Source organism: Sorex fumeus, unplaced genomic scaffold (assembly GCF_029834395.1).
Source record: "Sorex fumeus unplaced genomic scaffold, SorFum_2.1 ptg000035l, whole genome shotgun sequence".
NCBI lineage: Eukaryota > Metazoa > Chordata > Mammalia > Eulipotyphla > Soricidae > Sorex > Sorex fumeus.
This window is the reverse complement of record NW_026606092.1, coordinates 40,045,604-40,069,753: the sequence shown is the minus strand read 5'-3', so window position 1 is coordinate 40,069,753 and position 24,150 is coordinate 40,045,604. Positions and strand designations below refer to the sequence as shown.

At 51.5% G+C, this 24,150-nt stretch overlaps 1 protein-coding gene across 1 annotated transcript in view; it reads left to right on the top strand.

Moving 5' to 3' along the window:
* Positions 1-22,611, top strand: part of SCTR (secretin receptor) — a 59,043-nt gene extending 36,432 nt beyond the window's left edge. Inside the window, exons 6-12 of the mRNA XM_056117563.1 lie at positions 26-179; positions 11,809-11,869; positions 12,880-12,949; positions 14,728-14,819; positions 16,814-16,940; positions 21,586-21,627; positions 22,441-22,611. Coding sequence (XP_055973538.1) covers positions 26-179; positions 11,809-11,869; positions 12,880-12,949; positions 14,728-14,819; positions 16,814-16,940; positions 21,586-21,627; positions 22,441-22,611 — 717 coding nt within the window. The remainder of the gene's footprint in view (positions 1-25; positions 180-11,808; positions 11,870-12,879; positions 12,950-14,727; positions 14,820-16,813; positions 16,941-21,585; positions 21,628-22,440) is intronic.
* The last annotated feature ends 1,539 nt before the right edge of the window (positions 22,612-24,150 follow it).

Genomic DNA, 24,150 nt, shown 5'->3' with positions numbered 1-24,150 from the left:
GAACTCACCAGCTCTCTCTGTGCAGGTGGGCTGTAAGCTGGTGATGGTGTTCTTCCAGTACTGCATCTTGGCCAACTACGCCTGGCTGCTAGTGGAAGGCCTCTACCTCCACACACTGCTCAGCATCTCCTTCTTCTCAGAAAGGAAGTACCTGCAGGGATTCGTTGCCCTCGGCTGGGGTACGTTTCTCCACCTACAGTGACTTGTGTTTTGTGGAAAAGGCTCAGAGTCCAAAGTTGATTTGTTTTCTTGTACAAGGTCCACACGTAGTTATTTGACCTGTGTAATCTTAGACAATTTACTTGATGCTTAGTCCTCTTGCCTTGATTTCTTAATCTGTCAAGTGGGCAATGATAGATCTAACTTCTGATGTCCAGGACTTTTTTTCTATTTGATCCACTGTCGCTGTCACTGTCCTCCTGTTGTTAATCGATTTGCTCGAGCGGGCCCAGTAATGTCTCCATTGTGACACTTGTTACTGTGTTTGGCATATTGAGTACATCACGGTAGCTTGCCAGGCTTTGCCATGCGGGTGAGATATTCTCAGTATCTTGCCGGGCTCTCCGAGAGGAGCGGAGGAATTGAACCCAGGTTGGCCTGGTCAGCCGCGTGCAAGGCAAACACCCTACCTGCTGTGCTATCACTCCAGCCCTATTTGATCCAATTTTTTAAAAATTGAAAAAATAGGGACTGGAGCGATAGCACAGAGGGTAGGGCGTTTGCCTTGCACGCGGCCAACATGGCCAACCCAGGTTCGATTCCCAGCATCCCATATGGTCCCCGAGCACCGCCAGGAGTAATTCCTGAGTGCATGAGCCAGGAGTAACCCCTGAGCATCGCAGGGTGTCACCCAAAAAGCAAAAAAAAAAAAAAAAATTGAAAAAATATCCAAAAAATAGATCCGAAAATTGATCTATTTTTTTTCGACTTGATCACATGGTGTGTGGTGCTTTATCCTCTACACATTCCATCAAGTGTTCTAATACTTTATTCCATGCTTCATTAATGAGGTTGCTTTTGACTGTAGGGCTAAGAAATTCTGAATTAGAGGGTGGAGAAATAGTCCAGTGGATAGGGCTCTTGCCTTGCCTACAGCAGACCTGTTTCGATCTCTGTACCCCATATGGTCCCCTGAGCACCACCAGGAGTGATCCCTGAGCACAGAGCCAGGAATAAGCCCTGACCATCACCAGGTGCGTCAAAAAAAAAATAAATGAATAAAAAAGAAAAGAAAAACACATACTCCCCCTTAAAAAAAAAAAACATAAATGTCTTAACTGAAAAGTCTAGGTATCACCAGCTTAAGATGGGATTGAATCCAAGAGCTCAGTGCTGTTTCCCTGTCCTTTGACTTTGCCTTATCTGCTGTCAACTTTATCATTAGATCCGTGCTTGCATGGGAGCTGCCAGCATCTTCTGGACTAACGGTCACTTCCTGACCAGAGAAGGGGGAGCCTGAGAACCAGAATATATTCATTCAGAGGTTCACTCTCATTTTCCCAGCTCAAATCTCATCTTTGATCCCATCACAGTAGCCAGAGGGAATAAAATAAGTTGACTGGTTGACTGCCTAAGCTACCCAGACCTCGTGGCTTCCCAAGGGAAGTTTAGGATTCCCAAGGGAAGTTTAAGGTTCCCAAGGGAATTTTGGGTTCCGTGTCTAAGAAGTAGAAGGTGACAGCAAGACTCCAACATTGGGCTTCATCAGCTATGTTGCCCTCTCCCTTTCTGAACAATAAGGATGGGGACAACACTCACTTTTGTTTTGTGTGGGGGCCACACCTGGCAGAGGTTACTCCTGGCTCTGCACTCAGAGATCACTCCTGGCGGGACCCAGGGTACTATATGGGATGCCAGGGATTGAACCCGGGTCAGCTCATGCAAGACAAGTGTCCTACCTGTTGTACTATTGCACCAGCCCACAACTCTCACTTTTTTGAGCACTTTCTGTGTGCCATTCTTTGAGTGCAGCACATGCCTTGCATTATTTTATCATGAAAAATGCACCCCTGCCCCTCACATCCCCAGAGGCCAATCAGAAGCAGAGACAGCATGCTCACTCACACTGGAAGACATGGCCAAACCCGGGCTTAAAGCCAAGGTCTGTCCATTTCAAAGCCTCTCACCCTGTCCTCTGCCGTTGGTAAACATCCACCATCGTATATTCATCCGTCCTTCTGTTCACCCGTCTAACTGTCCATCCAATTCATCAGTTGTGTTTACTTGATAAGCATGTAAGTCACCCACTTGGTTCAACAGAAAGTCAGGCTCCAGGACCAGCCATGTATACCAGCCTTTGCTGCATTTGGGTTCTGGGGGATTGTCTTTCACTAAGAAGTGCCCATCCACAAGTGGCCTTCAAGGGCTTTTCCTGCTTGTCTAAGTGCTGACACTCCATCTCACTGCCAGGGAGATGAGTGTCACTCACACCAGAGCTGAGAGTGTCCACTGAGTCCTGTGTCTTCTCAGATTTAGGAACCTGGTTAGACCCTCGGCCAAGGGAAGCTTTCAGCTCTACAGAAATTTAAAGTTTCCTCCTATGTCGATAGTCCTAGAGCGCCTGGGACCAGGGTCTCTTTCCGTGGTGCTGTGCATGGTGCAGAGCCCGGTGCCAGGAGCCTGCACTCCTGTGCCTGCAGGAATCTCCCCAGGGACACAGGATGTGTGTCTGTGAGATCAGCATCTTAACGGACTCAACATTCTTTGAGCACTTTATGCTTATGGAGATAAATGGAACGAAGGTGGGAGAGAAGGGAAGAAGGAAGGAGGGAAGAAGAGAGGGTGGGAAGGAAACAGAAAGGGAAGGAGGGAAGGATCGAGGGAGGGAAGAGAGGGGAAGGGAGGAAAAGGGACAGTGAAGGAGGGAGTAGGAGGGGAGAGGGAGGGAAGGGAAACGGAGGGGGAGGGAGAGAGAGACTTTTGGAAGAGGGAGAAAGGGAGGGAGGAAGAGAGTGGGAGGAGGGAGAAAGGGAGATAGAGGGGAGGGAGTGGAGGAGAGAGAGCAGGGAGAGAAGGGAGAGGAGGGAGGGAGGAGTCCCATCACTCAAAATAATTTTGTAATTAGTGGGAAGACAACATTTTTCTGTGACAACATTTCAATCTTGGGTTTTGGAGATGTTTAAATGAGGGCATGGGAGCCTTCCTTTCCTCCAATGTTTCTTGAGCATCTACTGTGTGCCCCCTGAGGTAGACCAGCCCATTGAGCAGCAGTGATTCCTTCCCTCCTGGCCTCTCTGCCTGCACAGTGCCAAGGAGATGCTGAGGAGGTCTGGAAGAACTTTGGCATTTGAGTGTTTTTTTTTTTTCTCACAGTCTTTTGTTTCTCTTGAAGTTCCTCCTTTCCTGGGGTGGGGGTGGGGACTCCTCCCTTCTCTGAGAGGCCACCTCAGTTTCTGCATCTCCAAGAGGGGTGCAGCCTTTGTGTCTTTGAGCAGCTTCGGGGTGGGTGACAGGGCAACTTCTCTAGCACTTTCTTAGAGGCTGTCCGGGATCTCGCTCTGCTGCCTGCTTCATTTCGGAACCGAGCTCCTCTCCCAGTGCTCATTCTACAGCCTCTTCCCTTCTCTGGCCCCTGAACTTTCATACTGAGAATTTCTTTCTCTTGCCTCCGCAGAGCCCCCCCGTTGGGTGCTTGGCATCTTCTCGTGGGTTCGCTCCTCAGCTAGGCGGGAGCATCTCCCCCAGAGCGCCGGGCATCGCAGAACAGAAAAGACCTTTGTGCAACTTTCTCGCCTAATAATTTGTTAGGCAGAGACATTAGGTTGCAACACCCGTTTCTCCCCCCCCCCCCCCGCCCCGAATTTCGAAGGCTTCTGTGTTGGCATCTGGCATGGCAGGAAATGCCATGTGCTTCCTCCACTCCTTGGCGTCCCAGCCCCATCCTGCCTGCAGGTGCAGGGCCTGCCCTTTGTCCTGTACTGGGAAATATCACGGGCCTTTATTTGACTTGCTGCTGGACTGTTGCCAGGCATCTTGCTGGCCCCTCATCACCCTTTCTTCTGGAAACTTAGAAGTTGCTCTTACATTATCGATTGGGTAATTTCTTTCCCTCTAATTTTTGTTCTGAAATTTTCAAAAACAAATTGAGCTGGGGAGGTTTGAGGGGGAGGGCACGCCTAGCTGTATGTAGGGCTTACGCCTGGCTTTGTGCTCAGGGAGCCCTGTGCAATATCAGGAATCCAACCCCGGATCAGCTGCCATCAAGGCAAACACCTTAATCTCTATCTCTCCAGCCCCATGTTCTGAAACTTGCAGTCAGTCGGAACAACAAAATCTGCTGGAATTGACCTCTAATGTTCTCATTTCATTTATCCCACTTTTCGTTCTATTGCTTGTTCTGCTTTGGGAATGTTCCTAGTCTTTATCTCCCATCCATCTGTTGAATTTTTTTCATCATGATTAGGACGGATTCTATTTCCAATCCTTTTTTTCCTTGTTCTGGGAATGTTCCTCCTTGGGGGTCATCCTGTTTGTGTCCTAGAATCTCTCCTCCTATCTCCCTAATGATCTTCAGTGTCCTTGTTTTGTTCAAGTTCCTCCTGGATGGTCTGTTTCCTCTGAGTTCCTTTTCTCTGTTTGATCCTTCTTTTTTATGAAATCAGCTTTCCTCAGAAGCCAGTGACCTTGACTCTCTACAAGTCTCCAATAAATCAGAGCTACCTATGGGCTTATGGCAGGGGGTGTCTCTTCGGGGACCCTGAGCTGAAAAAAGTATTGGTGGGTCTCTACCATTTATGTATCTTTGGGGATTTTCAGTCCTACAGATGGTTCCAGAGAGGAATTATTTTTCTTTTTCCTTAATTTTCCATCCATTTATCATTGGTTTGTGGTATAGTGGATTTTAGGTGCCAGAGAAGAATCTCCTGCCTGGGGGTGGAGAGGAGTGGGGTGAAACAGAGGGAGAATCCTGATTGAGGGAAGGCTGAAAACAGCTTTTCCACTCAGCATAAGGACTCCTGAGTCTGTCCACTGCAAATAGAGCTGAGCTATGTGTACAATTTAGGGTTTAAGAGTAGCCACAGGAGGCGGAAGTTGCTTACCTCGCACATGGCTAGTCTGGACTTGATCCCCAGCATCCCATAGGGCCTCGTGAGCACAGTTAATATTAATTCCTGAGTGTAGAGCCAGGAGTTACCCCTCAGCATTGCCATGTGTGACCCTCAAAACAAAACAAAGAACGTAAAAAGGGTAGCCACAGTAAACCTGTAAAGAGAAGCCAGTGGAGTTCATCTTAATCATGTAGATATTGGGATCATTCCCAGTCGTGCTTGGACCTCAGGGACCATCCTGACAATACTTTGCCAGAAAGTAAGTGCTTTAATATTTGATATTTGGACCCTGTGATGAAACAATCCAGAGTTGTTTCCAATGGGGTAGAGTTGGAAGTGGTCTCCTTTAAAACCCCTTTGGCTGACCTATGTTCCTGCTGGGTCTTCTCTAGGATGATGGGTCCAGCCTTCTCTGCTCAGGCTTAATCACTTAATCACTTAACTTCCCGTTAGTCGTCGATTTGCTCGAGCGGGCGCCAGTAACGTCTCCATTTGTCCCTGTCGCGTGCTAGTGTAGCCCAATGGCATCTCTTCGCTCCGGGAACATGGAGGGCCTCAAACCGATCGTTCATGACCTTGACAAAGAAGTCTGACCATCTGGTAGGTGGGCGGCCACGCGGTCTCTTGACATCCCGTGGAATCCAATCAGTAACAGCTCTAGTCCAACGGTCGTCTTTAAATCTCATTACGTGACCAGCCCATCTGATTTTCGACACCTTGGCAAATGAGACAGCGTCCCTGATCCTTGATCGTCGACGGATGTCAGAACTCCGGATTCGTTCTCTCATTTGAGTGAAACGTGATATTCCAAGCATAGCTCTTTCTATTCTTCTTTGGGAGACCTGAATGGCGTTCTCATCTTGTTTGCGTAGGGCCCAGGTCTCTGAGGCATATGTTAATGCAGGAAGAACAGTGGAATCAAAGAGATGTGCCCGGAGCCGGAGGTTCTTCGTCCTCTTAGCTATTTCTTCGACGTTCTTGAAGGCGTTCCAAGCCGCTCTCTTCCTCCTGCGCAGCTCGGGTGCCAGGTCATTTCTCATGTTGGCCTCTCGACCTAGGTACACATAGCTGTTGCATTCGGAGATGGTCGTTCCATTGAGAGCGAATGGGGCGTCAGGAACAAGGCTGTTTCTCATAAACATTGTCTTCGTAAGATTCAGCTGTAGTCCTACCTTTCCACACTCACGGTCAAAGTCGGCCAGCATTTGTGCCGCTTGGCTGATGTTTGGTGTTATTAAAACAATGTCATCAGCAAAGCGGAGGTGGTGTAGTTGCCGACCATCTATCTTCACTCCCATAACTACAACTGGTCTCATTCACCTGCTCAGGCTAGCTGAGTGTTAATCTGATTAAAGGAGGGAATGTGCCTGGTAGAATCGTGTGGTGCCAGGGAGCAAATCCAGGATCTCATGTATGCAAGGCATGAGCTCCAGCTCTTTGAACTATCTCCCTCATCCTAGCGATATATTTTGTTTTGCCTGATGCGGCCCAAACATTATCATTTTGAAGTCAAACTTTATGACAGGTGGTGGCTTATGTGAGGCAGGGAGAAGAGAGACAGTCACTTTCTCCCAATTCGTTTCTGTCACCCTGGAATCCAAGGTTATAAGGTTCTTGTCTTGCTTTGCAGAAAAGACTTTCAGGAGTAGGAGAGTAAAACAGATTTTATTTGGAGGCTTTAAGGAAGGGGGCGGAGGGAGAGAAAATCAGAGAGTAACTCGCTCAAGAGGGAATGTGGGCTTTTCCAAAGGTGGAGAGAGCCCCTATACGCCCCCCCCCCACCCCACTTACCCAGCATTAGATATGGAAGCATGACATACACATCTCAAGAGGGAAGATGAGGAGCTAGAGTGATAGCACAGTGGGTAGTACATTTCCCTTGCTCGTGACCGACCCAGGTTCGATTCCCAGCATCCCATATGGTCTTCCGAACACTGCCAGGATTAATTCCTGAATGCAGAGCTAGGAGTAACCAGGAGTAACCCCTGTGCATTGCTGGGTGTGACACAAAAGAAAAAAAAACAGATTTTATTTGGAGGTTTTAAGGAAGGGGAAGGAGTGAGAGAAAATCAGAGAGTAACTCACTCAAGAGAGAATCCGGACTTTTCCAAAGGTGGAGAGAACCCCCACTCCCACCCCCTGCCTAGCGTTGGATATGAAATACAGATCTCAAGAGGAGAGATGAGAAGCTGGAGCGATAGCACAGCGGGTAGGGCATTTGCCTTGCATGTGGCCAAACCAGGTTCAATTTCCAGCGTCCCAGGTGGTCCCCTGAGCACTGCCAGGAGTAATTCCTGAGTGCAGAGCCAGGCATAACCCCTGAGCATCCCTGAGCATCGCCGGGTGTGACCCAAAAAGCAAAAAATAAAATAAAATAAAAAAGAGAGAAGATGAGGGTGCTACATGTGCTCGGCCACGGGGATACAAGCAGCACATGGTCGTACATGTGCACTCTCCCTTTGTTCTGGAGACTTTTATAGGGCTTCTCCAATCTGTCCCTATGGAAGGCTTTCTGCTTAGGTAAGAGTTTGTTGCTAGAGTTGTTTTTAGGGGTAGAGTTGGGATTGTCATCTTTAAAACTTATTTTCTTGACCTTTGTTCCTGCTGGATCTTCTCTAGGATGATGGGTCCGGCCTTCTCTGGTCGGGCTAGCTGAGGGTCAATGAGATTAAAGGAAGGAATTGAGGGTTCTCCGGTAATTTCCTTCAGGCCCTTTCTGCAGGAGGAGTCCAGTTTCCTCTGGGATGGCTGCTGGAGATCTTATCAGGTCTTGCTTTCTGTATCCACAAGGAAGGTCAGACTTATTTCTGGTGGCTTTATTGCTTCCCAGAAATTTCATTGCCATGATGTGGGGGGGGGGGGGGGGGGGGGGCCTTCCCTAATCTACCTGTCTACATCAATTTCAGTTCACAATTTATATAAAATTGTTGGTGACGTTTTTACGTTCTTTCATTTCTACAAAATCTGGTGTCTACCTAACCTTACAGTGACTGTCTTTTGCCGCTTCTCCCCCCACTTTTTTTTGGTGGTGGGGGGGGCATTTGTCACCCCTAGTGATTCACAGGAGTTACTCCTGGCTCTGCACTCAGAAATTATTCCTGGTGGGCCCCCAACTGCCCTTTGGAACCAGCTGCATATCAAATATTTAACAGCCACCTGTAGCAAGTGGCTACGGTCCTGGGTGGCACAGAGTTAGATGCTCGGTTTATCCCCACGTGCAATCAAGAACCCTCTTCACCTCTGCTCTGGACCAGAGTTCTCCTTGGCTCCCCTTCTCCAGAAAATAAGCCTCTGTCAGGAATGATGGACAGCTAGCCAGATGGCCAGGGGCACCTGGAGAGGATGCTTTCAACCAGACTTCCAAAACATCCCGTGTTCCGGCCCCATCCTGTCTCTTGCCCCTGGGGTCCCTGGTGCTTCCAACCCCTGAGCCCCTCAGGTACTTTCCCAGCAGCACCTGTGCCCCCTCCATCTGCGTTTCCATTTTCTCCTCTTTGGAACATCTCCTCCTCCTATCCACCTTTCGGCTTCCTACACTTTGGCATCTCTCCTTCACTTTCTCTCTCTTCCCATCTGTGTGCCTTTGGGCTCGTACCATTTCTCTCACACGCAATTCTGGGGATGGAACCCAGGCCTCATAAGTGTGAAGCATGCGCTTTACCGCTGAACTCTATCCATAGCCCTCAATTTTGTTCTTTCCTCACTTTTCCTTTGTTTAGCACTACCTGACATCAAACCCAGGGCTCCTACACGCAAGGCCTGTACTTTGCCACTGAGTCACCTCCTTGGCCCTTCTTTATGTTTTGGGGGCACACCCAACGGTGTCCAGGAGGAACTCCCTGTTAGTGTTTGTGGGTCACTTCTTGCAGTGCATAGGGGAGCATGAAGTACAGTGACGCAGACATGGACCTCCTGTGTGCAAAGCATCTGCTCCAGCCTGTTGGCTCTCTCTCCAGCACCTTTCCTCTCATTTTTATTTCTTTGTATTTTCTGGGAGAAATTGGAGGGGGGGGGGACACAAATAAGTGTATTAGTTCAGTTTGTCATGTTTAACTGGGGACAGGAAATGTTCTGGTTTTTTATCGTTATGATTTCTGTGTACTTTCCATCTACCATCTAAAATGTCTTTTTACTTAAATTCAACACGGCTATTACCTGTTGAGTGGCCAAGCTTTATACAACTCAAGAGTTGAGTGACAATTGATGCTTCTTCCGTAGCTGTCCCACCCTCCCATATTTGTCAGACATGTCTTATTAGGGGGTACCCCACTGCCCCAACAGGCTCCATGGGCCTGCCCTGGGTCCCAGGCTCTTTTCTGCCACGGTTCTCCCCCAAGTCCCAGGAGACTTCAGGCCGTAGTGATATCTGGGCCCTGTTGGATCCCATCTTGGTCTCCAGGGCCTCCCTGGCAACCCTAGGTCTGGTTCCCTTTGATGCAGGATGACAAGGGCGGCGCCATGGAAACCAAGCCCTCCTTTACCCGAGCAGGTCATTGACTGTCCTTTTCCCGTGCATGCGCTCAGAGGTCAGGGCTCTGGTCTGCGGGTGTAGCACAGGGGCTTAGGGTGCCTGCCTCACCAACACACAGTCACGTGGTCCAGGCTCCAGGGTGTGATCCTGGCCATCCTGCAGCAATTTCTGACCTCACAGCCAGCTGTGCGTAAGCACACACACACACACACACACACACACACACACACACACAAAGGGTGTGATCCCTAAGAGCACCACACTGAGAAAATGTTGGGGGTTGTGGGGGAGATAGTCCAAATGTTAACATATTGATGCCAGTGCTGCAATTTGTATTAATTAAACCATACTCAAGTGCCAACCACTGGCAGCCCACACACCTGTCAATGTGTGTGTATGTGTTTTCTTTATTTCGGGGTCACACCCGGCTATGCACAGGAGTTACTCCTGGCTCTGCACTCAGGAATTACTCCTGGTGGTGCTCGAGGGACCATGTGGGATGCTGGGGATTGAACTCGGGTCAGCCGCATGCAAGGCAAAGGCCCTATGCACTGTATTATCGCTCCAGCCCTGTCAATGCGTTTTAAGGCATTTATCTCGCACACAGCTGACCCTGATTCATCAGCACTGGACCCTCCCAGAACATTCCCCTGAGCACAGAGCCAGGAGTAAGCCTGGAGTGCCACTGGCTGTGGCCCAAGCCCTCCCCGACATGAGTGCCCCATGGCCAGGAAGTGTGGCTCTAGTGAGCACATGTTTGAACCCCAGTGAGCATCACAGCCAGGACTCAGGGCCTCACCAAAGAGCGTGAGCCCCAAGGAGGGCACATGCAAGCAGTGCAGTGGAAGGGGGTGTGTGCGACCCCCCTCCCCCCGAGTCATCTCAACAACATCAGCCACCATAGGCAGGCTGCCAGCTTGCATGCAGGAGACCTGGGTTCCAACCCTGGCACTGCAGTGACACACAACAAACAACACAAAAAAGAGAAACAGGAGTGTTGGGTAACATTGGGTTGTCCTTGCTCCTCCCGCAAAGAGCTTAGGTTTTTTGAGTTACTCCCACAACAGTGCCCCTGAGGCACACCCAATTCAAGCAAGCACTAATAATCCTATATTGCTTTCCTCTTTCCTTTATGTCACTTGCATGGTTTAGCAATGTCCTTTTTATATAGACACAGGAAGACAGTTGATGTATGCTTTGTAACATGGGAGTTAATTGACTCTAAAATAATATTTACTCCAGGCATCCATATTTACTTGACTTAAGCCTCAGGTGCCTTTAGTTCCTAGCACTCCAAAAGCAGGGTCCTGAGAAAGGGACTGGATGGACCCAGAGCAAGCTGGGAGCTACCCTGTCATCAGAAGGAGATAAGCTAAGCACCGTAAGTATAAGTTAAGAGCAGAGTCACGGACAAACTCTGTCATGACCCAAAGAGAAGTAACTGAATAAGGACCCTGCTGGGGTTAGGAAAGACCAACCTGGCCTGAGGACTGTGGTCTGGGGTATATAGCGAGATGTCCCCAGGAAGAGCCAGCCTTTAAGCTTAATATATGTCTTACTGTGTTCATACAAAATGACTAGAAATATTATAAGAAGTAAATTTACAATGATTGTTTAAATGGATTACTAGCTGAGGAAAGGAGAAAGCAACACGCCCTAATGGAATCCTGCCCTTGAGCAGATCTTCTAGTAATCTGGAGTGCCGAACCGTCAGATGAGATGTTGTCCTTGAGTTAATCTCCTAAAGGAATCTCAACCCCACCTATGTGTACCCCGACCCTTCATGATTCCTATATAGGTATGCTGTAAGGGGAAAGAGGGGAGAATGAGAACTGAGACTTGGGACTTTGGAACGAGGAGGACCAGATGACGACGATCACTGGAAGTAGAGGACGATGAGACTATGACGAGACGAGGAAGAAAATGTAACGAGGTAGAGGACTTTGAGGTCCACTAGGAGACTATGATGACTCAGACTACGACCAAAACAACTATGATCTCCCGGTAAGGGGAGAGATTGGACTATGCTGGGGAAGAGAGAGAAATAAACTATCTACTGACTAGACTGGGACCCAGTTTCCCAGTTTCTCCATTCGTCCGTCTGTCGCTGCCTTTGTCCGGCCTGGGGAGGTGGCTCTCAGCCACCGAACGCTCGAGTCCCGCACAGCCCACCATGCCTTTTCTCTTGAAACTCACAGAGGCATGGAATCCAGTAAGAAGCAAGCACCGAACTGTCTAAGCAAACCTCTAAGATCTCTCCCCTGCCCCTCCCTTTATTTTGACCCCCAGGTTCCCCGGCTGTCTTTGTTGCTTTGTGGGCCATCACCAGGAAGTTTTGGGAGGACACTGGGTAAGCTACTGGGGAGAGAATCCCTTGCCAGGGTCTCGTCCTCATTGTGGGACGGCCTGCTGGATCTGTCAGATTTGCTCAGGACAGGAGTTTGCAGCTGGGCTGGCTCCACCCTGCTGCCCCCGGGGAGCCCCCCTGCCCCCTGCCCCATGCCCTGCACTCCCACCCCAGATTTCCCTTTGCCCTGGGACCTTCCTCTTCCCCAAATGTTCCCACCCACTGGGGGTGGCGGAGCCTAGAACAGCTCTGAAGGGACCCAACCCAGCCCTACTCTTGTTCTCTAAGGACAGGAGGCTCTGTGCTGGAGCGGAGAGTTGGAACAACACGGGGAGGAGGGGTCCTGGGGGGAGATGGGTGGGGGGCCTCTCTGGAAGAAGGGGGAAGCTGCGAGGTTCTCGGCAGCTCCACGACTGCAGACGCTGTAAGGTCAGATCAAGCTCTTGTCTGTGGTCCAGACTATACCTGAAATGATTGTTTCAGCATCACTTAGAAACAACAGGTGAATTTGCTCTTTATTTTTAAATCTGGAGTTTCCAGCGTCCCTAGAAAGAATGGAAAGTTCCATCTCCATCTCCCATTTGCCCTTGTGGCAGAAAATCAACTGAGACAGCCTCTGCCCAGGCACATGCTTCCCAGCTTGCCAAGTGCCCCTCACGCCTGACATCCCTTAAGGTCACCTGTCAGTCACCCAGGGGTCCTTGATAGGGCTCTGTGGGGAGGGCGGCTCTCCCTGCTCCACAGTGAATTTGGACCTCGGGTTCACCCGGGAATCTCAACCCTCCCATCTCTTGGGTCCCAGGCATGATCATGTCGCCTGGATGTGCGTGGAGGCACAGGCACAGGCTCAGACGGCAAGAAGCACCACAGTCAGGGTATTGACCACACAGCTGCAGGAGCACAGGACTGGTTTGGGGGCAGGAAGGGGGGTCATGCCCAGGCGCTGGCCTTTCTGGGTGGCCCACTTCCCCATCCCTGATATACCTCACTCCCCTCTCTTCCTCACTGCTTAGGTGCTGGGACATCAAGTCCAATGAGGCCATCTGGTGGGTCATTCGAGGGCCCGTGACCCTCTCTGTTCTGGTGAGTGGCCATCCTTCTCCTGCGGTGGGGGATGGTGAGAGAGGGAAGGACCAGGAGATGGAGAGACAGGGATCAATCCCAGAACTCCAGAGCTTGGCTTGTGTGTGCATGTGCATGCATGTCTGTCCATCTCTCTCTCTCTCTCTCTCTCTCTCTCTCTCTCTCTCTCTCTCTCGCACTCACACACACACACACACACACACACGCATACACTTTAGGAAGCTCTAGCAAGCTACCCATGATGTATTTGATATGCCAAACACAGTAACAAGTGTCACAGTGGAGACGTTACTGGGCCCACTTGAGCAAATCAACGAACAACGGGAGGACAGTGACAGTGACAGTGACCCTCAAAGAAGAGGGTGGTGGGTGCAAAAGGAGCAAGAGCCTCCAGAATTGACTCATGGCCATGGGTAGTAGCTCAGATGGAGCGAGCAGAGCCTGCTCCCCTGACAAACTGACTCCTCGTTGGCCTGATTGAATTGGCAGATAAGTTCATGCATACACACACACACACACACACACACACACACACACACACACACACAGCCTTTCACAAGCATTTCAAGTGCTTTTATGGAGCGACAGTTTCTGGGCTGCCGCGCATCAGAAAAGGGAGGTGGACAGGACAGCTTCTGGGAGTTGGGATGTGTCTCTGCTGAGAGGCTCCGGAGTGGTGGGTCTCAGAGTGCAGCCCCCAGATCAGTTGCCTTAGCCTCTGGAAATTTGTGGAAAATGCGAATTCCTTCCCAGGTTCACTTTCATTTTTTTATTAACTTTATTTAAATGCCTTGATTTACAAAACTGTTCACAATGCAGTTGTTTCAGGTATTCAGTATTCCAATGCCAGTCCCTCCACCGGTGTGCCCTTCCCTCTCACAGTGTCCCCAGTTTCCTACCCGCCCCCCACAAGCCTGCTCCCTTAGCAGGCGCTAGTTAATTGACTAAAGTCTATTATTACAACAAGTCAGTGATTACAATTGCATATTACAACGTACATCTTGTCATGGTGTTGCTAAAATCATGGTCCGAGGACTTACTGCGATGTTAGGTGTGAGTTGGGCCTTCTGTGCTGGTTTCACTCTTTGAGCTTAGTGGGCTTCTAATCGATTGGACTATCAGTTCTGTGGGGGTTGGAGGTGTTTTGCAGCCACCCAGTTCAGGGGCTTTGGAACTGGGACAAATTAGCTGTAGGGGTGTCTCTCTGGCCTTGCTGAGATCAGTCCTGAAGCTGGGCCGATTCTCTGGCAGTGGTGTGAGCTGGACGTGATTGGGTAGAGTGCTGGGTTTGGGTTAACATGGAAACTCAGCCTCCACCCATTCTGCCAAGGGTCCAGAGATCATGGGCTGGTGGTGACCGGACCTTTCTCTATAACTCAGCTGCCACCATCCCTCTGACTCACTTTCATTTTACTCCCTGGGTGGAGACCAGCAATCTACAGCGGGAGAATCTCTGCCCTGAAACCTTGTTCCTCAAAACAGAGTCCAAGAAGCAGCTTTGGCATTTCGGGGGAGCTTGATCAAAAGGCAGAATCTCCAGCCACAGTAACAAGATACCCAGGACACTCCAGTGCAGCCTGGGTCAGGAGGCACCAGGCCAACCCTCCCCCACATGTGCCCTACTAGGAGTGAGGGGGGAGGGGGCAGTAGCCATGTGGAGCGCAGTGCCCCCTCTGTCATCAGATTCAGGAGGCAGCTGTCCCCCCCCCCACCCCCCGCCCAGAGGCAGCTGAGAAAACCAGTCCCCTCTAGCTTCCTGTCTGCCTTGTTTCTTACAGATTAATTTCATCCTTTTTATTAACATCCTGAGAATCCTGATGAGGAAACTTAGGAGCCAAGAAACAAGAGGACGCGAAGCAAGCCATTATAAGTAAGTGGAGGCAGAGACTTAAGCATGCTCTCGTGCCAGTCTCCAGGCATGTACTGAGCACCTGCTGTGTACACCACAGGGGTTGGGGACAAGGAACAGCCATGGCCTTGTCCCAGGCACGAGACTGTGCATTAGTGGGGAAGGAGTGTGGTGCATTAGACACAGAATGGGGCAGGGCGTGCGGGTCCGTCAGACCAGTGTCCTTCAACTTTCTGCCCCTGCTGACCTGCACAGTCTGTGGACAATTGTTTGAAGACCACAGCATTCAGGGGGTAGGTGAGGCACCGCAGCAGGATTCTGTACCCCTATGTGCTTGGTATTCTGCCAGTAGATTTCAGGGACCAGAATCCTGACTGATTTAATTGTATATTATCAGGGGAGAAATAAAGGGGAACGTTCATCATGTATTTGAGATGTGGGATGTAAAAATGCACCACACTCTAAGGTGGGGGGAGCTGGATTGTCTAGTGGGTCGGTAGCTTGCCTTGCATGGTTGATTGGATTGATTCCCAGCATCCCATATGGTATCTTTTTCTTTCTTTTCTATTTTTTGTTTTTTTTGTTTGTTTGTTTTGGGTCACACCTGGCGATACTCAGGGGTCACTCCTGGATCTGCACTCAGGAATTACTCATGGCAGTGCTCAGGGGACCATTTGGGATGCCCAGGGATTGAACCTGGGTTGGCCACATGCAAGGCAAATATCTTACCCACGGAACTATCACTCCGTTCCCCATATGGTATCTTGAGCCCTGCCAGGAGTGATCCCTGAGCACAAAGCTAGAAGTGATCCCTAAGCAGCTCTAGGTATGACCCAAGACCCCCAAAGTAAATGAATAAACCTTCAAGATGTTCAGGTTGGGCTGGAGTGATAGCACAGCGGGTAGGGCGTTTGCCTTGCACGCAGCCAACATGGCCGACACAGGTTCGATTCCCAGCACCCCATATAGTCCCCTGAGCACCGCCAGGAGCAGTTCCCGAGTGCATGAGCCAGGAGTAACCCCTGAGCATCGCCGGGTGTGACCCAAAAAGCAAAACAACAACAACAACAAGATGTTCAGGTTGGGGAGAGAGCTCCAAGGGCAGAGGTGTATGCCTGGCCGGCAGAGGTCCTGGGTTCCATCCCCAGTACACTCATGGGCCCTGGAGCACTGCAGAGAGTGACCATTAATAGGTAGCTAGAAATAGCCCTCAAATACTACCAGGTGTGGCTTCCCCTGCCAAAATATTATTGACTGGCAGGGGAAGCCACACCTGGTAGTATTTGAGGGCTATTTCTAGCTACCTATTAATGGTAGTATAGTGGGTAGGACATTTGTCTAGAATATGGGCTGGAGCGATAGCACAGCGGGTAGGGCATTCGCCTTGCACGCAGCTGACCTGGCTGACCCAGGTTCGATTCCTCTGCCCCTCTCGGAGAGCCCGGCAAGCTACCGAGAGTATCTTGCCCCCACGGTAAAAGCCTGGCAAGCTACCCATGATGTATTCGATATGCCAAACACAGTAACAAGTGTCACAATGGAGACGTTACTGGGCCCGCTTGAGCAAAATTGATGAACAACAGGAGGACAGTGACAGTGATGGTTGAACCATGTCAATCCCCGGCACCCGCTATGGTCCCCTGAGCCCCACCAGAAGTGATCCCTGAGCACTGAGTCAGGAGTCAGCTCTGAGTACTGCCAGGTATTACGTCCCCTCCCCCCACAAATAATGTGCTTGAGTGGCATTTATACATACACCTGGTCTAGAAATACATTTATTCTGGTGGGCCCATAATAAAATAATATTTTACTGATATCCATGACTGGTCATAGGTTGATGAGCCATGCTTTTGAGTGACGTATGTGTGGGGGCTGGAAAATTTCCTAAATAAAAAGTAGAACTGAGAAGGCGGGGACAGAGCGATAGGGGCTGGTACCGTCAGGTCCCCTTTGGGGTGCAGAGACGCAAACGGGCGGGGTGAGGGATGGAGACTGTAGCCCACCTGTGTCCCCAGGCGCCTGGCCAAGTCTACCCTCTTGCTGATCCCCCTCTTCGGAATCCACTACATCGTCTTCTCCTTCTCCCCGGCGAACGCCATGGAAGTCCAGCTGTTCTTCGAATTGGCTCTTGGCTCATTCCAGGTAAGCTTGTGGGACTGTAGGAGGAGGGAGAAGACCCCCCAACCCCCAACCTTAGAGCCACCCGTCTTCCTGCCGACGGGCTTTAGGAAGGGGCGGCTCACTGGAGGCAGACCCAAGGAAGCAGGGGTAGGTGTCTGTGTGCCGGAAGAACACACATCATCCCCTCTTCCAAGGGGGACAAAGGACAGAGACTGACCCCAGGACACAGGGCAGGAGATAGGTCTCTCCAGCTCCCGACTGTTCCTCTCAATAGCACAGACCTCCGCACAATAATGCCAGTGCTCAGGGCTAAGGCTGAGCCCCAGAAAAATGGGGCAGGAAGACAGAGATGTGGAAAGATGGACAGAGGGTGTTGAAAAAGAATAATGCAAAAGAATAATGCAGGGCTGGAGCCAGAGTGCAGCAGATGGGGCATTTGCCTTGCATGTGGACCACCTGGGCTCCATCCCTGGCATCCCTAAGCCGTGAGCACCTCCAGTTGTGGCCCAAAACCAAACCAAACCAACAACAACAAAGTAGTGGTGAGCTGGAGTGATACTACAGCGGGTAGGGCATTTGCCTTGCACACGACCGACCCGGGTTCGATCCCCGGCATCCCATATGATTCCCTGAGCACCGCCAGGAGTTATTCCTAAGTCCAGAATCAGGAATAACACTTGTGCATCACCGGGTGTGACCCAAAAAGGGGGAAAAAATATAAAAAAGAATAGCCCTGCATCAAACGGGGAAGTCCAGGAAAGTGACCCATATGGAAAAATCCAGAAGTAGCAACATCAGCATATTATTCAGTTAAGAGCATTGAGTAGCTGCCCCTGAGGAACAGGAAGCAGGGTCGGGTAACAGGAGGCTGCTGTTCTTTTTGTTTTTGTCACAAGAGAAACCATGTGCACACATAACTTACTGAAAACGAAAACAACTTAAGGGCCAGAAAGATAGTACAGTGGATAAAGAAAGTGCTTTCTTCCCATCCAGCTGACCTGGGTTTGACCCCCAGAACCACAGATGGCCCCGAGCTCTGCCAGGGGTAGCACAGAATCCTAAATAAGTCAACAAATACCAATATGATGAAAACAGGCAAAGGGAGAAACCACCCACTTACAAGGGATCGCTGTGCATTTAAAATATATATGGGGGCCAGAGTGGTAGTACAGCGGGTAGGGCATTTGCCTTGCTTGTGGCCGACCTAGGTTTGATCCCTGACGTCCCATCTGTTCTCCGAGCTCCAACCAGGAGTAGTTCCTGAGTCCAGAGTCAGGAGTAACCCCTGAGCATCACTGAGTGTGACCCCAAAGGCAATAAAACAAAACAAAAACATTAAAATATACATGCAGCAACTGCAGTCGTGTTTGGACAGAGGACTCGGGCCAGAGATCATGTGGAAGAACTCATGTCTTGCATGTCTGAGGCCTGTGGCTCCATCAGTCCCCAGCATTGCGAGAGCAGATTCCAGTTGTAGCCGCTGATGGCCTCCCTGAGTAGCACAACGCAGAGTGGTTCTGGCCACCCTCGCCGTGCTGGAAGAGCTCCAGCACTAAGAAGAGACTCAACGCAAACCCCAAACTTCACAGTATGATTTGCTTACTTATTTATAGTTTTGCTCGCCTTCCAATAAAGTACTGTAATACTGCTTTCAGGAAAAGCAACCAGAGGACAAAACTGTAAGATGAGGTATCCGTGAGGCGGGGAGGGAAGCCCAAATTGGGTCATACGCAGAGACAAATTTAGTAAAGTGTTATGAAGGAGGAAAAAGTGCTTCATACGTTTCATTTGGAGCATCTCAAAAAAAACAGCACAAAGGCAGGAGCACCGGGTGTTTCGGGGTTTTCACTAACCACAGCAAAAACAAGCTTGTTCCTAGGCAAAGCCTAGTGATTATAGACTTTGGGATCTGAGATTGCTCTCAGTGCACTTTCTTTTTCTCTTGTTTGGTTTATGGGTCACAGCCAGTGATGCTCAAGGGTGACTTCTGGCTCTGCACTCAGGATTTACTCCTGGCAGTACCTGGGGGACCCTGTGGGATGCTGGGGATCAAACCCAGGTTGGTCATGTGCAACGTTCTACCCACTTTACAGTGTCGCTATCCCTCCATAATGGGTTTTTCTAAAGATGTCAGCCTGGCCCAGAGGAACCAGTGGCTTAGAATGCCTGCCTTGTAAGCATGTGGTCACAAGTTCAGTCTCTTCACATGCGGAAAGTGAGATCCTGGCAGCTCTGTTATTCTCCATTTTCCTGGCCCAATAGGAGAGAGATTTCTGGCCATCATAGCCAGGAATGAGACCCCTTGCTATTGTTGTCACAAGAACAGCAACAATAATGAAGGGGGGGGAACAAAAAACAATTACTGCCCCCCTTTTAGCAGGGGGGTGGTGGTGGAGGAAGTTGCTTTCAAAAGGTGTTCAAAGGATTCTTTCTCAGCCAGGACAATGCTCGGGGACCATGTGGTACCCAGGAATTAAACTGGGCTTGTATATATGCTAGGCATAGGCCTTAATGCCTGTACTATATCTCTGGCCACTGACTTTTTTAAAATAAAAGATGCTTCACCATTACTGTAGGCCTGAATAGCTCTGCATTCTCAGACTCTAACACTGGCTTAGTTGGACCTGAATCACTGTGAGTGGCCCCTTGGGCCCCTGAGCACTGTTTGGGGGGTCCACTCCCCAAAAAACTAAAAAGAAAAATATAGAATTAAAAGGGAAATAGGGAGACAAGAAGTTAACAGGGAGTTCAAAGTGAGTAAAGCCAGTCTCTCTCTCTCTCTCTCTCTCTCTCTCTCTCTCTCTCTCTCTCTCTCTCTCACACACACACACACACACACACACACACTCCGATACCCACACCTCTCACAGCTTAGTGGGGTGTGGTTTTGTGTGGGGGCTATAGCAGGGCTTACTCCTGGATCTTCACTGAAGGGTCACAACTGGCAGGGCTCAGGGGACCATATGTGTTGCTGCGGATTGAACCCAGGTTGGCTGCGTGCAAGGCAAGTGCCCCGTCAGCTGTGCTGCTGGCTGTGAGACCTGCCTGTTCAGACTTGAGGACGTTGTGACTTTCTTCCAGCCAGGGCTCCTGCCCCCTCATCTGAAGTGTGAAAGGGTGTCCTGGATCCTGGAGACACAGGCATCTCTGGGTCCAGAGATGGCCACAACCAGAGGGCCCGCTTCAGTCCTGCCCAGCCCTGTAAGGCGTGGCCTCTGGGGGGCCCCGGGTCCCTAAACCCCACCATCAAACAGCCGAGCCCTCTGTCCCCAACCCCACTGGAGCCTACCTTTGCGGCCAAAAGCTTCACAATTGGGATGCTCAAGGCCACCAGCTGGGGATCTTTTGAGCTGACCCCACCTTGGGTATCAGAACTTGGGGTGGGGAGGGGGGTGCACCGGGACTGAAGTTTTCAGGTGATGCTCGGTAAGCAACAAAATGTGGAAGCTCCAGCTTTGTTTGTTTTGTGTTTTCACCCCTCACATGCAACCCCTGGTCCCCACTCTATGTAGCAGCCACTGATGCCTGGACTTGCAAAGCGAATCCTTATAACTGTGGCAGACGGTGGTGGGATTGCCAGGACCCCTGGGTGGTCAGTGGCATCCCTCAGAAAAGGCCAGCTCATCACTCTGAGGGTCTTCTCACTGTGGGAAGTAGCTAAAGATGGGAACTCTTGAAAGTAGAGGTGGGATCCCCCCACTCCAGGCCTATTGAGGCTGGCTTCCTCACTGGCCAGAGAAGCCACAGGGGAGGGAGAAGGTGGTAGGCTGGCCCTTGGCGGGGTCTGGGGATGTGCAACAGAGACCTCCCAGCCTGTGGCCTACACAGTCTCTCAGGTCACAAACTCTCACTCAGATTAGACCCCTATCCCGGCCGAGCTCAACGCCGAGACCATTGGGCAAACAGGGAGGGAGGGAGTTAGGGCGGGAGGGAGGGTCCTGTGTGGCACATACCCACCCCCATGCCAGGAATCACGGGGCATGCATCTGTGCCCCTGGGCCCTGGCATGCATTCATCCTGTACACGCCTGTCCCCAAGCATGTCATCCCCCCCCCCCAGATGCTGCCAGGCACCTCCCCAGATCACTGCCCCTTGAATCTGAAGGGCTGTCCATGCGTAAACATCTTCAGATTGCTTTGGAAAATGAGCCCAGGGGGCCAGAGCCGTAAAGGCAGGAGCATATACCCTGCCTGTGACAGTCCCCGAGTTGGATCCCCGTGCCCCAGCTATGTCTCCCTGTTCCCTGACAGCACCGTTAGGTGTGGTGCTGGTGGCCTGGAAATCATCAGGTAGGGGAGGGGGGAGTGACCTTCAGACCCACCCTGCTTCGGTGGGGCACCTGCAGCTTCTCCCTCACTAATTCAGGGGTCCTGCCTGGTCCCCTACTTTAGTGCCACTGACACCGTGTGCACAAGACACAAAGCTGCCGTGGACACTGAAAACCACAGATGAAGGGGGTCAGCCCTTGCCCCCGGAGAGCTGGCTGGTGGATGAACCAGCATGGCCTAGGGCACTGTGGGGACCCTAAAACCCCTGCTGGGGTGGGAGAAGTGTGGAAAGATTCTGGAACCTTGTGATGGGGGAGCTTGGGTGTGGGCGATGAGAGGACAGGGGGATGGAGGAGGTGGTACTCATGGGCACTCACCCCTGCTCCTCTGCTCCCCAGGGTCTGGTGGTGGCCTTCCTGTACTGCTTCCTCAACGGGGAGGTGAGTTCCAGCCCAGTGGCGAGGGAGGTGTACTGACACGAGTGGGGGGTCTGGGCTGTTTTCTGGAGTCTCGGCTCACTTCTGGAAGAACCTGGGGGCCTCGTGGGAATCTCCACACTGGGCCAGAGAGCCCGAAAGGCTGGGCCTATTCTGGGCACCCAGGCCCCACACTCCGCACTGCATGTTTCCCCAAGCAATGCCCAAGTTTCCAATTCAACCGAGTCAGCCTGGTTGGATGGCCAAGAATGTTGTCAGAGAGCACCCAGGGGACTCTAAGCCTTGGGGCCAGAGGGAAGTGTAGGTGCCCCAAGCAGAACCGGGTTCTTGACAATCCACTGCTACGAAAGGGGGAGAGGTTCGCTCTCCACCTTCTCTGAGCCTCAGTTACTCCCTGGGATCCTCCCTGAAGGGGCAGTGGACCTGGGTGTTAGGATTCCTGCATGCACAGTGCAGCCCTTCCTGAGGCCCAAGTTTCCAGAGTGGCTCCCCCAGCTGGGGCCCAAACTCCAAAGAGCAGCTCAGGGGCTCTGGAGGCTGTGTGGTCCAGCTGTCACCAGAGAGGACCTGGAAATTGGGGTGTGGAGGATGAGAGATGAGTCCTTTCTTGGGGATACACACAGGGGGACTTGGGAGTAGACAGCCGGGGTAGGGGGCCCTCGATCCCTCGCTGACATCAGGGCCAGGATTGCTGGGTCCGAGTGGCTTTCAGGAGGTGGAGGTCCCGATCAGGGTGGCAGAACGTTGGGAGCCTTCAGTATGAACAGGGTGTGGGGCGCCTTCTCCCCACGGGGCTGACGGCCAGTGTCCTGCCAGGTGCAGCTGGAGGTTCAGAAGAAGTGGCGGCAGTGGCACGTCCATGACCTCCCCTTGCGCCCCCCGGTCCTCAGCTCCTCCTTCAGCAACGGCACCAGTGACCTCACCCACAGCACCAAGGCCAGTCCCCTGGAGGCGGCCCGGGGATCCTTCCGGGCCAGCGTGATCTGAGATGGAGCAGGGGCGGACGGGCCCCCTTCTCAATACACCCACTGCTTTCCCCAGAACGAGGAGCACCCCTCCCCCAGGCCCGGGGGTCAGGGAGGTGATTCCCCAGAACTCAAGGGGAGCTTGGGACAGAATGGGGTGAGGAGGGGGCCCAAGGTGGGACTGCAGGATTCTGCTGCGAAAGTTCGACATCCCACATGTACGTGGGAGCTGGGACCAGAGGGGGGGTCTGTGGACCTCTCCGCTTACCCTGGAGATGCAGGTGAGGGAGGTACCCCTGCCCGCTTCCTACTCCTTCCTACTTTCAGAGGCAAGTGCAGAAGCCCAGGGAAACCCATGAAAGATGTGGATTTGGGGCCCTGAGCCTAAGGTGGTGCCTCTCCGCTCACTCTCTAGAACCTTCAAAATACCTGAAGGACTCCCATCAGGTCACAGTGGGGTCCCTGCAGTCACCCTAACATACCACAGGGCCCTCCTGTCCTCTGCTCCCTACCCATAGCTGTAAAGGCAGGTAGGACAGGAAATAGGGTGTGAAACTTAATCTCCCCCCCCCCATTTTTTTTGCAGCTTCCAAGCAGTGCTCAGGAGGGGTGAGCTAGGGACTCCTCTGGGTGATTTTCAGACTGAGGGAAAGAGCTCCTGCAGGGCCTCAGTATGTGGTAGTGCTGAGGGTTTCAAGAACCACCATGGCCACCTCAGTGGTGCTTGGGGGCCCCTAGGGAGACACCCAGATTCTGGGAAACAGCATGCAGTGTCAGGCATAGGACCAAGGCGCTTTGTGCCTACTAGTAGCATACGCCTACTCCCTCCAGTGCTATCTCCCGGGCCCCATGATCCTATGTGATGAAAGACAAAGTGCCCCCATCCCCTCTGCAGAGCCCAGGGGAAGCCCCCCTTGGCTCACTGTGCGCTATTCCTGGAGTGAAAACGGGCCAGTTGCCCTAAGACCCGACCTACCTGCTCAGTGAGGTCTGATCTGCAGATCTGCAGAGCTGCGACCTTTCTCCAGTCCTTTCCCATCTCCAAGGACACACAAGTCTTCAAAATTCACCTCAAGAGCGGGTCAAGTGCCTGCCTTACAAGCAGCAGACCCAGGTTCCATCCCTGGCACCACACCGGGTCAACCACACAGGGTCACCATCCCTGAACACGGCCAGGTGTGGCACCCAAAACCAGACAATAAAATCCACAGGAAGTAGCTACTGACACACGTCCCAGTCTAGTAGCAGGGCCGGCAGTAACACGGGACAAAGGCCAAAGCCTTAAGCAATCGATAAAGGTCAAAATGAACTAGCAAGGCCAGAACTCACTCCCCCGTGAGAAAGGGGATAGAGTGGAATGACAGAGACCGAGGGCAAGAGTTTCCCCTACAGGGCACAAAAGGGACTGCAGAGGCAGCAGTTAGATGTGTGACAAGGAATCTGTGAGCAAGAATGGAAATCTCCACTGGTCCCAGGTCCCCTTCACCTGCACTCATCCCGGGGGTGGTGGTTAATCATTACCCACGATCTGCCCAGTCCCCTTTCCACCCTTGGAGTCCAG